We start from the raw sequence: 14,062 nt of genomic DNA, 5'->3' as shown, positions 1-14,062 counted from the left end.
TTCCTCCCGCCTCTGGTCCCCTCTTGTGTCTCTGCCACCTGCACAGCTATTTGCTGCAACAGCCCTGGCTACAAGTTCCCCATACAAATGGTGCCTCTGGGGCTGGCCAAGGGTGCCTGTTGCCAGGAGCTGAGGCAGCCTTGGAATAAGCAAGCAACAAGCAAGCAAGCGGGTGAAGAATCCCAGCCACCAGTCAACCCTTGCTGTTATGAATGGACAGACAAGTAGGAGGCTGGGCAGGCAGGCAGGCAGGCAGGCAGTGCACTGGCCTTTCTTGTGCTTGCTGTGTGAAAGGCCTGCCTGGGAGCTGAGAACCTGGTGCTGAAGGGGAGCCTTTCTGCCTTGCAGGCCCAACAGTGCCCACTGCTGACACTGCTGCCTCCCAAGATAAGGTAATGGACTCACATTCACCTTTGGCCAGTCTCCATTGGGCCACTAAGGCTGGAGGCATCCTATTCCCAGGCCCCTGTGGGGTAGTGTGAAGAGGCACCTCTCTTTGGGGCAGGGGAGCAGCTCAGAAACCAGGGGTGGCAGCAATGGCTGCCCAGAGGACTCCCAAGGGGAGAGGAGAGGAGGCTGAGGGAACACTCCACAAGGGAGGGTGTTTGAAAGGGGGTGAGAGACTGCCGGCTCTGCAGGCAAGGGGTGACATAACTGGGCTCCTGAGCCCCACAGGGGTACCGCAGAAAAAAATGGAGTTGGTCAAGGGAGCCGTGGACTCAAAAAGTTAAAAACCTCTGCTCTCTTCACAGGGCTCTCTCCTTTGGCACTCTGTCCCTCAGGACATACTCCTTTGGTTCTCAACTGCTATTGAGGATTCTTTCAGCAGTGAGAGGTGGGGCTGTCTGACCCTTCACTGCTGAAAAAGATCAAGAGTGAAAAAGAAAGGTTACAAAACTCTTACCCCTCTCCTACATGTTGTTAGCTAAAAGGAAGGAGGTGGCCACCTGTTGAAAGAGACCACTAAGTTTGCTGAAAAAGCAGGACACCAAGCGGCATCTTTCAAGAGGGGAGAATGCGATCAGAGATGAATGACAGAGAGATGCGGCCACAGGAAGGGGAAAGGGGGCATGAATTTTGCTTCTGTCTTTTGCCCCCCCCCTCCCATTGTGTCTCACTTGTTTTGGATATTCGTAAGAGAATGTGGAATAGAACCAAGGAGTGTCATGAAATGTACATGCACAAAATGAAACCGGTATTCTTAATAATTAACATTTTATACTACAAAAATGGCATCCACAGTTTGAAACAGACAAATACTTACATCAGTACCATAGATGAGGAAATCATTGGTTAAAGCATGGCACAAAATTTTATTTTTATCATCTGTATCTGGGAAGAGTCTAGTTTCCCGTTCTTCCTGGGTATTGGAGCGTTCACTTTCTATCTAAAATAATACAGCAAAGCAAAGGTTTTTTTATCAGCAATAAAAAGTGAACAGGTTTTACCAGCTCATAATCTGAAATTAAGGAAGCTAGCCGCATACTGTATCAATCTCAGCCTCATCCTTTCCCCCTTTAATTAGTCATAAATCTCCACTAGCCACCCCAAATCTCAAGAGGACTTTTCACACCAACTTTGTTAACTATGTAATTATCCAAAACTTTTTGCCTTTCAGTTGCCTGTGACTAATCTCAGTGGTGCATTTAGCTTCTTGTTGTTCTCCAGTAACCAGCTGCTAAATTAGACTGGAAATTAACTGGTTATCTAGATCAAATGCATCACAGAAGATTACATAATTAGGAGTTTCTCGTCCAGCTCTATTATAGCAGTTCATGCGACTCTTGGGAGTTCAGGCTGCCTAATATACTTACCATATGCAACTGAACTTTACCCTCAAAACGTGCAGCAGCATAGTCAGAATTAAGGCACATACTGGCTACTGTTCCAAGATATTCCATGTCCTTGAGCTTTTTTACACCTGAAAATGTGGAATGAAATTTTGTCGTGATTCTCTCTTTTGAACATATCCTTGGCCACTTAAAATACTTCAAATATCTGGAACAATGCAATCAGACTGTGACTGTCAGGGCTATGTGGCCCACATGAAGACGAAAAGCTCCATCTTTCTTTCATAATCCCAATAATAATTGTTTCATATTATTTTTACATCATCTAAATTGTGTGTCCTGTAACATCTTACAAGAGGTATAATTAGCTGTTGTGACACTAAGGGTACAATTTGAAGCAATAAACTTACTAACATATTATAGACTAACCAGTAATTCAATAAAATACAGCAGTGCTACACTACTTCAGTGTGGAATAATGGAACTAGAGATATACTTACTGCTCTCTCCAAGAACATAAAACCATGCCCGATTATTCATGCCAACAGCCAAGTGATAATGGCCAATAGCCACAAAGTTGGGCTCAACTTCCACAGAAACTGTAATTGGTAGCTCCTGCCAAGACAGACCATACCACTTTTGCTGAGAACTGCTTACCATAAAACAAAATGTTACACCTAACTAAACTTTAAAATGAATGAAGTACTATACACTTTCAATGTGGTTGGCAACTGTCACTTCAAGAAGCGAGGTGAGGTACGCGATCCGTGTGCTGTATGAGTCTCCAAGAATGGGAAGTTTTGTCAAGAAGACATGGATAGTCCCTTTCTTCGTAGACACTGCCAGCAACTGTCCATCGTCTGTCCATGACAACTGATCTAGACCTAAAATATCAATGAGGTTTTGTAAAAACAACAACAGTATTCTATCTTAGAAATCCAAGAAGCAATACCTGCATCACTAAAAAGCATTTTCTGTGTCTTAAAGAGTAACCTACCTGTGTCAGATTAGCACAATGTCACACACAACAATATATACCTTTATTTCTAATGCCATATTTAAGTTGCTAGCTCTTGTCCCCAAGTCTTTGGGGAATTATGTAAGCTACAATGGGCACATTAGCAATGAATTGCACTTCTGCTCTGCCCTTCGTTCAAGAATCTCAGGGCAGCTTATATGGTGTTATCATATTTTATCCTTTCCACAACCCTATGAGGAAGGCTAGTCTGAGATAAAGCAGCAAGAACTGGGCTTCAATGCTGCTTCCCACCTTCCTTTCACACACATGGGGAAGAGATAAAAAGCTCTCCCTTCCCAAGGATCCTAGCCAGTGGGCAAGTTATTGAGTAAACCATGGTCTGTCACATTCAAACAGCAAACTGTGGTTTGCAGCTAACTGGAAGCAGAAATTTCTAATCCAAGGTTTGTCACTGTTGGTTTCAAATACTCCACAGTATGGTTTGAAGGATTGTCTTAAGAAAGTCACAGGTCACGTTAAGGTTATTAATAGCAAAGCTCAGCTGAGTGAGGGTTGGAACCCAAGTCTGGTTGGTCCAATCCACAAAATGTAGTTACTGCATCACATTTCTTTATATAAGAATGATGCTAATGCAAATTGGGACGTGGGTGGCTCTGTGGTTTACTGTGGGTGGCTCAAGTGGGCTTGCCAATCAGGTCGGCGGTTCGAATCCCCACGACGGGGTGAGCTCCCGTTGCTCGGTCCCAGCTCCTGCCCACCTAGCAGTTCGAAAGCACGTCAAAGTGCAAGAAGATAAATAGGTACCGCTCCATTTCCGTGCGCTGCTCTGGTTCGCCAGAAGCTGCTTAGTCCTGCTGGCCACATGACCCGGAAGCTGTACGCCGGCTCCCTTGGCCGATAAAGCGAGATGAGCGCCGCAACCCCAGAGTCGGCCACGACTGGACCTAATGGTCAGGGGTCCCTTTACCTTTACTTTAATGCAAATTAAGAATCTGTCTTATATGATTTGACAAGAAATCAGGTAAATCTGGAAGTGGTCATACCTTTATTTTCATCCTCCAAGTTTATTATTGCATACATTTCATTCAAATCTGACAAGTCATGAATCTTGATGCTAAAATAGAAAGAAAATCACTTCCTTCAGTGTTAACTTACTACACAATAAGATGAAGGTACTGTTGCTGAGTACTTCCTGGGTCTGGGACTTGGGCAGACAACCTGATCTAGATGGAGTTGCACCCCACACCCGCCCGAAAAAGATGATTTGTAGCCTGGGGTACTCTTGGAGTCATTGTCACTAAAAGCAAAGGTGGCTCTGTGGCATGAAGTACCTATACCCAGTTCAAGCTGGCTCATCATCTTCAGTGTTCTTGGATCGGGATAGCTTAGCTATGGCATTACATACTCTGATAACATCTCAATTAGACTACTGTAGTATGCTCTATGTGGGGCTGCCCTTGAAGATGGTATAAAAGTTACAGCTGGTGCAGAATTGCTTTCTCCCTTGGAATAAGCAAGATAGCATATCAGTACATGAAAGATAACAGCTTCTGTCAGAAACCAAACAGATCTCTTGATCAGGGTACTAATGTCTTAACATGACCTCAAACTGTTCTAGGACAGCATTTTCAGAGTCAATATTAGCACTTTCTTTGTGATAGCTTGTATTTTAAGGGCTTCATATGAAAACATGATGACTCACCAGTTATCTCCACATGATGCAACTTTGTTTAGTGACTGTGATATTGCAATGCTAGTCAGGTTATCTTTATGATCATATGCCTGAAAGATCTCATGGCCAATCTCTCGAACGTGTGTAGAAATCACCACAAAACAGCCAAGCGAGAACCCTATCATGATGTAATTATCACCATACCTGTAAAGATTTCAACAATATGATCAAAACCCGTTCAAGCAACATGGCTGCAGAAAGAAAGAAAAGTTGAAGACACAATCTCAGAATTGTCAGCTGGCTGGGGAGGGTGGGGAATGGGATTGTTCACAGAAAACCAAATTCTATTTCAAAATTAAACTACTAGGAAACACTGGAACAATTGCATTTGCGTCTCTTTTCAAGAACACTGACTTTTTAGTCTACAAAAGCAGGGATTTAGAACCTGTTGCCCTCCAGCTGTTCAGCTGCCATCAGCCTCAGCCAACATGAGCAATCATCTCAGGGATGATAGAAGTTGCAGTCCAGCAACATCCAGACAGACAAAGCTTCTTCACCCTGCTATAAAGTATTCAGACTTCCCTGACTAAAGTAACAGCACAAAACCCACCCTAGCACAAAACATTTATAAAAGCAATTTATTATGGCAGAAGCTTTTGTGCACTGCTGAAGTTGACAATGTGTGTGGAAGGTTATGGCATAATAATACTCTCTGCTGTTTTTGCTTCAATAGATTAATACAGCTTGTCAGCTACCCATCTGGAAATGTCTATAATGCTAGAGCACTCTCTTTCATGTGATATTACTAGTTTGGTGAACAGCTTTACCATTTATAAGAGACAATGTTCCCGTAGCGTGGCTGAAACGCCAGTTCAATTGGGTTCTCTGGATCTCTGAAATTATAAATATACAAGGTTTTCTGAGCAACGACAATGCATACCTGGAAAAAAGAGAGAGAGAAGAAAATAATATATTGAACAAAACCAGAATCATCTTACGCATCTTACAGTAATAATGCAATGGTAGTGTTCCTTAAGAGGATTAGAAATTATTCTCCTGACATGATTACTTATTTCTAAGACAGCCTTTGTAAGCATCAGCTGCTAAGAAAATCAAAGACACCTATCTTAAATCTTTTACTGTGCCTTGTCAAGTAACATGATAAAGCTCTTATGATAAGAATGACACTAACGTCTCAGAGCTACAATCTAATTTTGGAATTCTTATGACAAACAAAATTTGTATTTTATTTTCTTGTGTTATAACTTTCCCTTATTGCTTTCTTTGCAAAGCCCCTTTGGTTTCAAGCAATATATACTTGCTGTGTTGTTAAATACTTACTGTGGTCTCATTTCCTCCTGTTCTATCATCAGTTTTCATTACTATAAACTCCATATCACTGGGTTCTCCTCTCACTGTTGTCTGCAAGAATAAGGTTCCAAGGTTAACAGAATAAGTAATTTTTATTTTTTGAAACAGTTACACTGGCCTGGTATACCCATAACACTACACCATGGTTTGTTAATAAATCACAAGTTAACCACAAGTTGTCCCACAAATGATAAGCAAACTATGGCTTTCCCCCTCCAATGTTTGTTTTCCAGCCACTCTTCCCTCATGCCTTTATAGTTTGGCGAGTGCCTGGTTAAGGAAGGGTGCTGAGTTCCCATGCAACACGAAGCCATTAGTTAAAAAAAAGCAAGGTTTGTAAAGTAAAGCAAAAACAAAAACCTAGGTTCAGATAATGGCTTGTTGGCAGAAAATGTACCATAGTTAAGTCACTGAGCTGGGTTCACAAATAGTGCTAAGTTTAATAAATCATGATATAGCGCTAAGAGCAAACTAGGCCATTGACAGGAAAACCACAAAACAATGCAATGATTTTTCAGATGTTAATACAGTAATATTAACAGCTATCAACCTGAATTCCAAAAGCAGCTTTGGAGACTAACTTTGTGTGGAGGAACTAGATGCACAAACTGGCTGTGCTTCCTGCTCTCTACAATAATGTAATGTTTGGAACACAGCTGTCATATTTTCTCCATTCCACCTTATAAAGCCTTTCATTTGCTTGCCTTAAGACTCTGTCAAGGAAGAAAGAATTACATGTGGCCTGAGATTTTAAACAATGCCTTCATGGAAAATCGATGATCCCAGCCAGCTGGGCACAATGGTTAAATTCTTAGATCACCACCACAAACAGCTACACCATTTCTGACATTAGTTTCTCCTATAGTTACAAAATTTGGATCCTGCTTCTTTTTCTCATTGAGGAACTCAAAGCGGCTAACAAAATAATATATTGTACAAAATAAGCATAAAACCAAAATGATACAATAATATCCTTAGCAGGCTGTATCCTAGGACTTACCGTATGTTTCGCTCTATAGGACACACTTTTCCCCCTACAAAAATTAAGGGGAAATGTGTTTGCGTCCTATGGAGCGAATGCAGGCTCCTTGGCTTCAGCAATAGCAACGCGAAGCTTCCCAAGCGCAGAGGGAGCGCTCCCTCTGCACTCCGGAGGCTTCATGCTGCTTTCGCTGAAGCCTGGAGAGCGAGAGAGGTCGGTGCACCGACCCCTCTTGCTCTCCAGGCTTCAGCGAAAGCAACATGAAGCCTCCGGAGCGCAGCGCAAGTTCCCACTGCGTTCCAGAGGCTTCAGGTTCCTTTTGCTGAAGCCGGGAGAACAAGACTCTCCTGGCTTCAGCAGAGAGGGAGAGCTGCACAGCGCCCTTTCAGCCAAGTGGGAGGAGAAATGGAAGGGGCTCCGTTTCTCCTGCCGCTTCGCTGAAGGGGCACTGAGCAGAGAGGGGGAGATTTTTTTTTCTTGTTCTCCCCCTCTAAAACAAGGTGCGTCCTATGGTCGTGTGCGTCCTATAGAGCGAAAAATACGGTAGATAGTGCCTATCTATATATATGGAAATCCCCATTATCAGTTAATTAGCCCCTTCACTGCCCTCTGGGAGAAAGAGGCAAGGAAAGACAAGGAGTAAAAACGGAGACAAAAATCTACGTCTTTCACAAAAATAACTGGTGTTGGTTATCATGGATGACCTTTCAAGAATCCTACAGTTGTTGTTTTTAAAGATTGGGCACTCTCACTAATAGAAGTTGGTCCAATAAAAAGCAAAGCTGCAACCAATGTTTAAACTACACAGATTCTTGAACATTAACCCAGGATATTTTCACACACAACACTAAATAGCTTTTGTTCTTTTTCATTTCCTGAGCCTGTAATTCAAATGTGAAACTTCAACTGGCTCAAACAGGCATTTGGTTTGTAACCAATTCTCTTCTGCTTTCTCTCTCACATTAACATTCACACAAAGAGCAAATGGGGGCGAAGGCATTTTTTCATTTAACTAACTGTTATAATCTTGTGCATAACAACAATGTAGGTTTATTACCACTCTGATTGTATCTCCTTCGTGGTTGCTAATTGTTACCAGTTTGTCCTCACCGCCTAATGCTATGAATTTCCCACCGCTCCAACAACCACATGTAATCCGTTTGGTGTGCTTACCTGGTAAAACAAAGTCACATAGAAAAATCACAATTTGCTCCCTAAAGATATTGAACAATGCATGGACGTTAAGTATGTGATTCAAGTAGGCATATCCAATAATACAATTATCATTTTAAGCTGGAAAACTGTGAATTAAAGAAAACAGACAAATAGCATAGGAACCTGTGGCCCTCCTAATATTGTTGGACTACAAATCCCATCATCCTTGACCATTGGCCATGCTGGCTGGGCCTGATGGATGTTGAAGTTCAACACCATCTGGTATATCACAGTTTCCTCATCTACAATTACACATTGTGAAATACTTACACTAGAGAGATATTAACTAGATTTTAATACAGTGAGCAGATTTCTGCTCTCTCCCTACATGGAAGTTCACTAATTTTATAATGGTACTGACCAAGGATAGGAATCTTGCGAGAAGTTTGGCGGTTATATATTAGTACATTTCCCTTAGCTGTTCCAGCAGCAAGTAAGGGTTCGGCTTTCGACCAACGTAAGAAAGACATTGGTTCCCTGTAATAAAAAAATGAAACAGGCTTTCAATACAGTCAAACCTCGGTTTTCGCACGTCTCAACTGCCAAACGTTTCAAAGCCGAACACCGAAAACGCAGAAGTGAATGCTTCCATTTTCAAACACTCCTCAGAAGTTACTCACCCATATCCCTGAGGATGGCAATATAAGTAACAACGAAGAACAAGCTGAAAGTGCCAGTCAGAATTGACTGATCAATGTTCCGTATTCTAAAAAGGTATCTTCTGGAAAGAATTTCATGAGATGAGGAAATTAGGTCTGTGCCCTTCTTGCACCATTCAGCTTGGTGGTACAGATACAAAACCTAGGGCTGCCATAAGTCCAGATTCTTCTGGACATTACTGGGATTTCAAAAGCAGAATACACATCTGGGGGGAATTTCCAAAAGGTAGCACTTTGTCCTGGATCTTAGGCAAGTCAATTAAAAAATCCCCTTTTTCTGGTGGGGAAAAAAAAAGCTCAACTTTTGGACCCCCCCCCCCCCGCAAAGCTCTCAACAACTTTAGGAGGAAACGAAATATGGCAATCCTACAGAACCTGTGCTACCAGCAAGAAAAATTCATTCATAAAACTACAACTGAAAACTTCTCCCATTTAAACAACACAACCTATGCCCTGTATTAATTTTAGGTTGCAATTATACTATTAGGTTGCAATTATACTAAATGTATAAACTGGCCTGGAAATATACTTTTTCTTAAAGCACACTTTTTGCTTACCTCATGCTAGTGTCTATCAGGCTGATTTTGTTTGTGTTGGCATCCCACAGATAAATGCAAATGGCCTTATCAGCAATTATTGCTAAGGTATCACCATCTTGATCCCAGTCCATAGCAATGCAGTTGCTAAGGAAACACAGAAAGTATTAACCGGATGTTCCAATACAGTATTTGGTTTGAAAATATGAAACTGAGTGGAAATGTAAGCCTGACTAGCTCCTTGAAGGAGATATCCATTCTCCATAATTCTGTTCTCCTAAAATAAAGTGCAGTCTAATCTCATTCAATTTCATAACCCTTTCCCCCACCATTTTTGAAGGCATTCATGCCAAACAAATCAGATAATCTAATGCTGAGTTTGCCTAAAAGTAATATTTTGCTTTCACAAAATTGTACAAGACTTACCCTGGTAAAATAATTTCATTTTTCTTTTGACCATGGCGATCAAATATTTTTACAGTGTGATTGTGTCTAAAAATTTAAAAAAAAGAACAGAAGAGGAATAATCATTATGGTGGTCATCTTTCATACATCTGTAAATATTATTAAAATCTGTAAGCTATTTCCTATGACAAAATCTGATTCAACTGTTTAGTTAATTAACATACATAATAAATAAATCTTTATTATCTTACCCTGCAACAGCAATGTAGTTTCCTACAGTTTTTTGCCAAGCAAATTGCACAGGTGAACTAGGTGCATCCCTTTCAGACAGGGTAAATACTCGCTATGGAAAGAAATTGACAATTAAAGATGCACAATTATTAAATGTTTTCAATTTTTTCTTTTTTCATTTACAAGGCATACCTAATTCAGGAAACAAAACAATTACCAAGTTTCTGCAATGCTAGAAAAACCAAGAACTATATTTTTATAAAGGCATACAGACAGAATCTGTTCTAAGTACCTTCTGCTAAATTTTGGAGGCAAACAGGCAAAATTGCATAATCCCCCAAACAGGTGACAGCTGTGGAACTGAAGTTTTACAGCAGCTGTATGGAACCTTTGGCTCTTCAGGTGTTGCTGAGCTACAACTCTGATCAGCATCCCTGGCCATTGGCTATGCTTGCTGGGGCTGATGGGAATTGTGGTTCAACAAAATCTGGAGGGCTAAATGTACCCTTCATCTGCTTTAGAGCAGACTTCCCCAGCCTGACGCCTTCTAGATGTTTTGGACTACTGTTTTCATCATCCCTGGCATTTGGTCATGGTGGTTGGGATGATGGGATTTATAGTCCAAAATATTTGGGGAAACCTGCTTTAATTTATCCAGTATAAATGTCACTTAACTAAGGGGTGGGAGGACCACATGCAGGAGTAATAGTGCATGTAGAAATGCATGCTTTACACCCTGAGGGTTTCCTCCAGTGTAAAGGAAAAAAATATACTGGGCAGTAAATAGCACAGGAAGACTGTATCAAAGGAGAGAATGAAGCACCATAGGAAGAAAACTCAAGGCGTGTATTTTGGCTTTATTGCATCTTCCCTAATTTCAGTTCTACTATTCCCCGCCCAAATATCTATTGCAGCAGAAGACATAGACATCAGGCAAAGTGGGTAGAAGCTGAAAGACATTAATCAATAAATATTTCATATTGAAGATTACTGAGGAACAGTTCTCTGGGAGTGTTTGTTATAAAAATAAGAACAGCCATAAGTACAGAGAGGCCTGAGAGTGCAAGCATATGCCATGCAACAAATTTTCAGTAACTGAAGCAACCCTTACTGGAATTCCTAGCCCTAATTCCAACTGCTTTCTGCAGTTCTTGCTCCAAAATCCTTAACGGAAATGGAAAAAATACCAGTGAAGAGGAAACACAGAATCCATATACACTTTGCAGCAAGATCTGTGAAGAGGACTAATGGTAACTGGTATGTTCTGCAAGTCTCATATATATAGGCGGTGACAATTTCACGCTGGGGTTCTGTTCCTGGCCCCCATGTATGTCCGTAGAGCACATTTAATGCTCCCTGTCCCGTTCCATCCCACTGTTCTGCCTTTTTCCAGGTCCAAAAGGACCCACACATCAGTGATTGCACGTCAATTGGAAGCGCCTAAAATGGTTGCCGCCTGTATTCTGATTCTCCTCTGATGCTACATTTCTCAGGTGTATTCTCCAGTTGGAGAAAAAGCAGTTAAATAGCAATCGGCTCAAAGGAATTCCTCTTCAAGGTACATCTTGTAAACCTTTTAAATATAAATGCTTTAAAGTTGTCTGAGAAGCAAACAAATTATTATAAGCAGTACACACACACACTCATATATATATCCTTATGATATGACAACATAAAGAAAAATAAGTTGCTTTGCGTATGCATCTCTTCAATAAGACCTCTTAGGATTGTTAGATGTTTAGATACCCAAAAGAATAACTGCTTTCTATGGCAAAAAAAAAGTATTGGAGGGTTTAATTTCTCCCAGGGCTCATTGTCAGATGTATTTTGATTTTCACTACTCTTGCTCAGCTCCAGAACATAAGATGCAAATTAAAGTACCCCAAGCAAATGGAAAGTGTTTTCCTCACTAAACATTCCCCACTCATCTGGGATTAAGGGGAAGATCAGAAGTACTTTGGTTGACAAAATCAACAAAAAAAAATTGAGAAAAGAAGTACTTTCAGCCCCAGCATCACTTTTTCTAGAAATTAAGCACTCTCTCTGAAATCTATAAAATTCATTTTGGTTTAATCCTCCAGGGGTCTACTCAAAAAAGTAAGTCCAACTAAGGTTAATGTGGCTTACCCCTAGGTATAGTATTGCAGCTTCAATCTAGCACAAACTTTTGTAGCGGAAGACTACATTTCTGTCAGTTATAATAAAGCAGCCTTTTCCTGCCAGAACAGATTAAAACCAGCTAGCTAGCAAAAGGTGCCCAAAAGGCATTTCCCCCCTAAATTAGCAAGATTTTCCAGAACAAGATTTGAATGCTAGTCAAATGATGATCCCAGTCCTCGCTAGAGCTGCCACATTTCTCTGTCGGATATCGTGTGCTTTTTCTTTTCTTTTTTAACAGATATATAGCGCCGCATCTATGCTTCACCTGTTGAATAATCGCTTGCCACCTTTCGAGAAGACTGGAAAACCTTTATTGAATATATGGGAAATAACTGTGCACAGCTGAAAACGCTGGCAGCCTTAAGATAAAATCAACAGGGTAAGGAAGTTTTGATGGATAATGGAATACCGAATGGTATAGTTTTTGTAAAATAGGCAGGGATTTTTTTTTTCTCTCTCTCTCTCTCTCTCTCTAATCCCTTGCCACACAGCTGTGACAGGCGGAGGCCAATGCATAGTTTGTTTTTTTTCTGGCAGGGTCCTGCGTGGCAGGTCATATTATTATTAAAAGCCCCCCGCCAAAAAGCCCAATAGTCTCCCCAAAATCCAACAGATCTCTCTCCCCACAGGCGATGACTCCACTTGTTGAATGTCTGCCTGTCGCGAAGCTTTTGAAGGCACAGAGAGCGCGGGAGAAAAAGTGAGCAGCCCCAGAAGTCCTTGAAGGGGACCTTCGTGCTGCGCTTCTCCCCGCGGAAGGCGTGAAGGGGAGCGGCCAAGAGAAGCCCCGAGAAGCGGCCCCCACGGGCGGCGGGGCTGCTCTGCCTAATAATAGGCCTCACGGCCCACCCCTGAGGCACAGCGTTACACGCGCGCGCGACCCAACCGCCGCTCTCCCTCAGGGCCTCACCTGCATCTTTCCCCTTCCCTGTGGCGTTGTTTAAAAGGGGGCCGCCGCGCGGAGGGGTGTGAGGGAGGGCCACGGGCGGAGTGCGCATGCGCGCTCAACTGCCTCAACCGCGTCCGCGTCACCCAGGAGATCGCAGCCGCAGAGGTACGAAAAAAGAAGAGTCGCGCGCCGCTGACCTGAAGAAGGCGCTTCCTGGTTCGCGTCTCGAGAAGCCGTTTTCAACGGAGCCCCTCGGCGGAAGGATTGGGTGTCCAGTCCCCGCCCCAAAAAAAGTTGCAGCAAAGATATGGGAGTTTCTGTTTTTTGAAACCTTTACGTAGGAAAGCATTGTTTGCTGTTTCTCAGTGTGACTGCTAGTGGCGTGACAATAAAACGGCTTGCAGGGTTTCATATTGTTGTTGTTTAGTCGTTTAGTCGTGTCCGACTCTTTGTGACCCCATGGACCAGAGCATGCCAGGCACTCCTGTCTTCCACTGCCTCCCGCAGTTTGGTCAGACTCATGCTGGTAGCTTCAAGAACACTGTCCAACCATCTCGTCCTCTGTCGTCCCCTCCAACATCAGGGTCTTTTCCAGGGAGTCTTCTCTTCTCATGAGGTGGCCAAAGTATTGGAGCCTTAGCTTCATGATCTGTCCTTCCAGTGAGCACTCAGGGCTGATTTCCTTCAGAATGGAGAGGTTTGATCTTCTTGCAGTCCATGGGACTCTCAAGAGTCTCCTCCAGCACCATAATTCAAAAGCATCAATTCTTCGGCAATCAGCCTTCTTTATGGTCCAGCTCTCACTTTCATACATCACTACTGGGAAAGCCATAGCTTTAACTATACGGACCTTTCTTGGCAAGGCGATGTCTCTGCTTTTTAAGATACTGTCTAGGTTTGCCATCGCCTTTCTCCCAAGGAGCAGGCGTCTTTTGATTTCGTGACTGCTGTCACCATCTGCAGTGATCATGGAGCCCAAGAAAGTAAAATCTCTCACTGCCTCCATTTCTTCCCCTTCTATTTGCCAGGAGGTGATGGGCCCAGTGGCCATGATCTTCATTTTCTTGATGTTGAGCTTCAGACCATATTTTGCGCTCTCCTCTTTCACCCTCATTAAAAGGTTCTTTTAATGGTATTATATACCATTTAATGGTATATAATAACTTTTAATGG

General features: G+C 42.3%; 1 protein-coding gene across 5 annotated transcripts in view; it reads right to left on the bottom strand.

Annotated features, from left to right (window-relative positions):
• Window positions 1-13,052, bottom strand: part of WDR19 (WD repeat domain 19) — a 37,506-nt gene extending 24,454 nt beyond the window's left edge. Inside the window, exons 1-14 of one of the 5 annotated variants that reach the window (XM_083630117.1) lie at window positions 12,911-13,052; window positions 9,861-9,952; window positions 9,631-9,696; window positions 9,226-9,351; window positions 8,371-8,486; window positions 7,852-7,967; window positions 5,783-5,863; window positions 5,269-5,381; window positions 4,472-4,645; window positions 3,813-3,883; window positions 2,502-2,674; window positions 2,291-2,405; window positions 1,815-1,921; window positions 1,265-1,387 (exon numbers count right to left, since the gene is read on the bottom strand). In XM_083630117.1, the coding sequence (XP_083486243.1) occupies window positions 1,265-1,387; window positions 1,815-1,921; window positions 2,291-2,405; window positions 2,502-2,674; window positions 3,813-3,883; window positions 4,472-4,645; window positions 5,269-5,381; window positions 5,783-5,863; window positions 7,852-7,967; window positions 8,371-8,486; window positions 9,226-9,351; window positions 9,631-9,696; window positions 9,861-9,952; window positions 12,911-12,916 (1,479 nt within the window). In that variant the 5' untranslated portion in view covers window positions 12,917-13,052. The other 4 variants (XM_083630118.1, XM_083630119.1, XM_083630121.1 and 1 more) reach the window with 4 other exon arrangements.
• Window positions 13,053-14,062: the final 1,010 nt, after the last annotated feature.

The sequence above is a fragment of the Podarcis filfolensis genome (genome assembly GCF_964270895.1).
Source record: "Podarcis filfolensis genome assembly, chromosome: 9".
Lineage (NCBI taxonomy): Eukaryota > Metazoa > Chordata > Lepidosauria > Squamata > Lacertidae > Podarcis > Podarcis filfolensis.
This window is presented reverse-complemented; position numbering and strand designations above follow the sequence as displayed.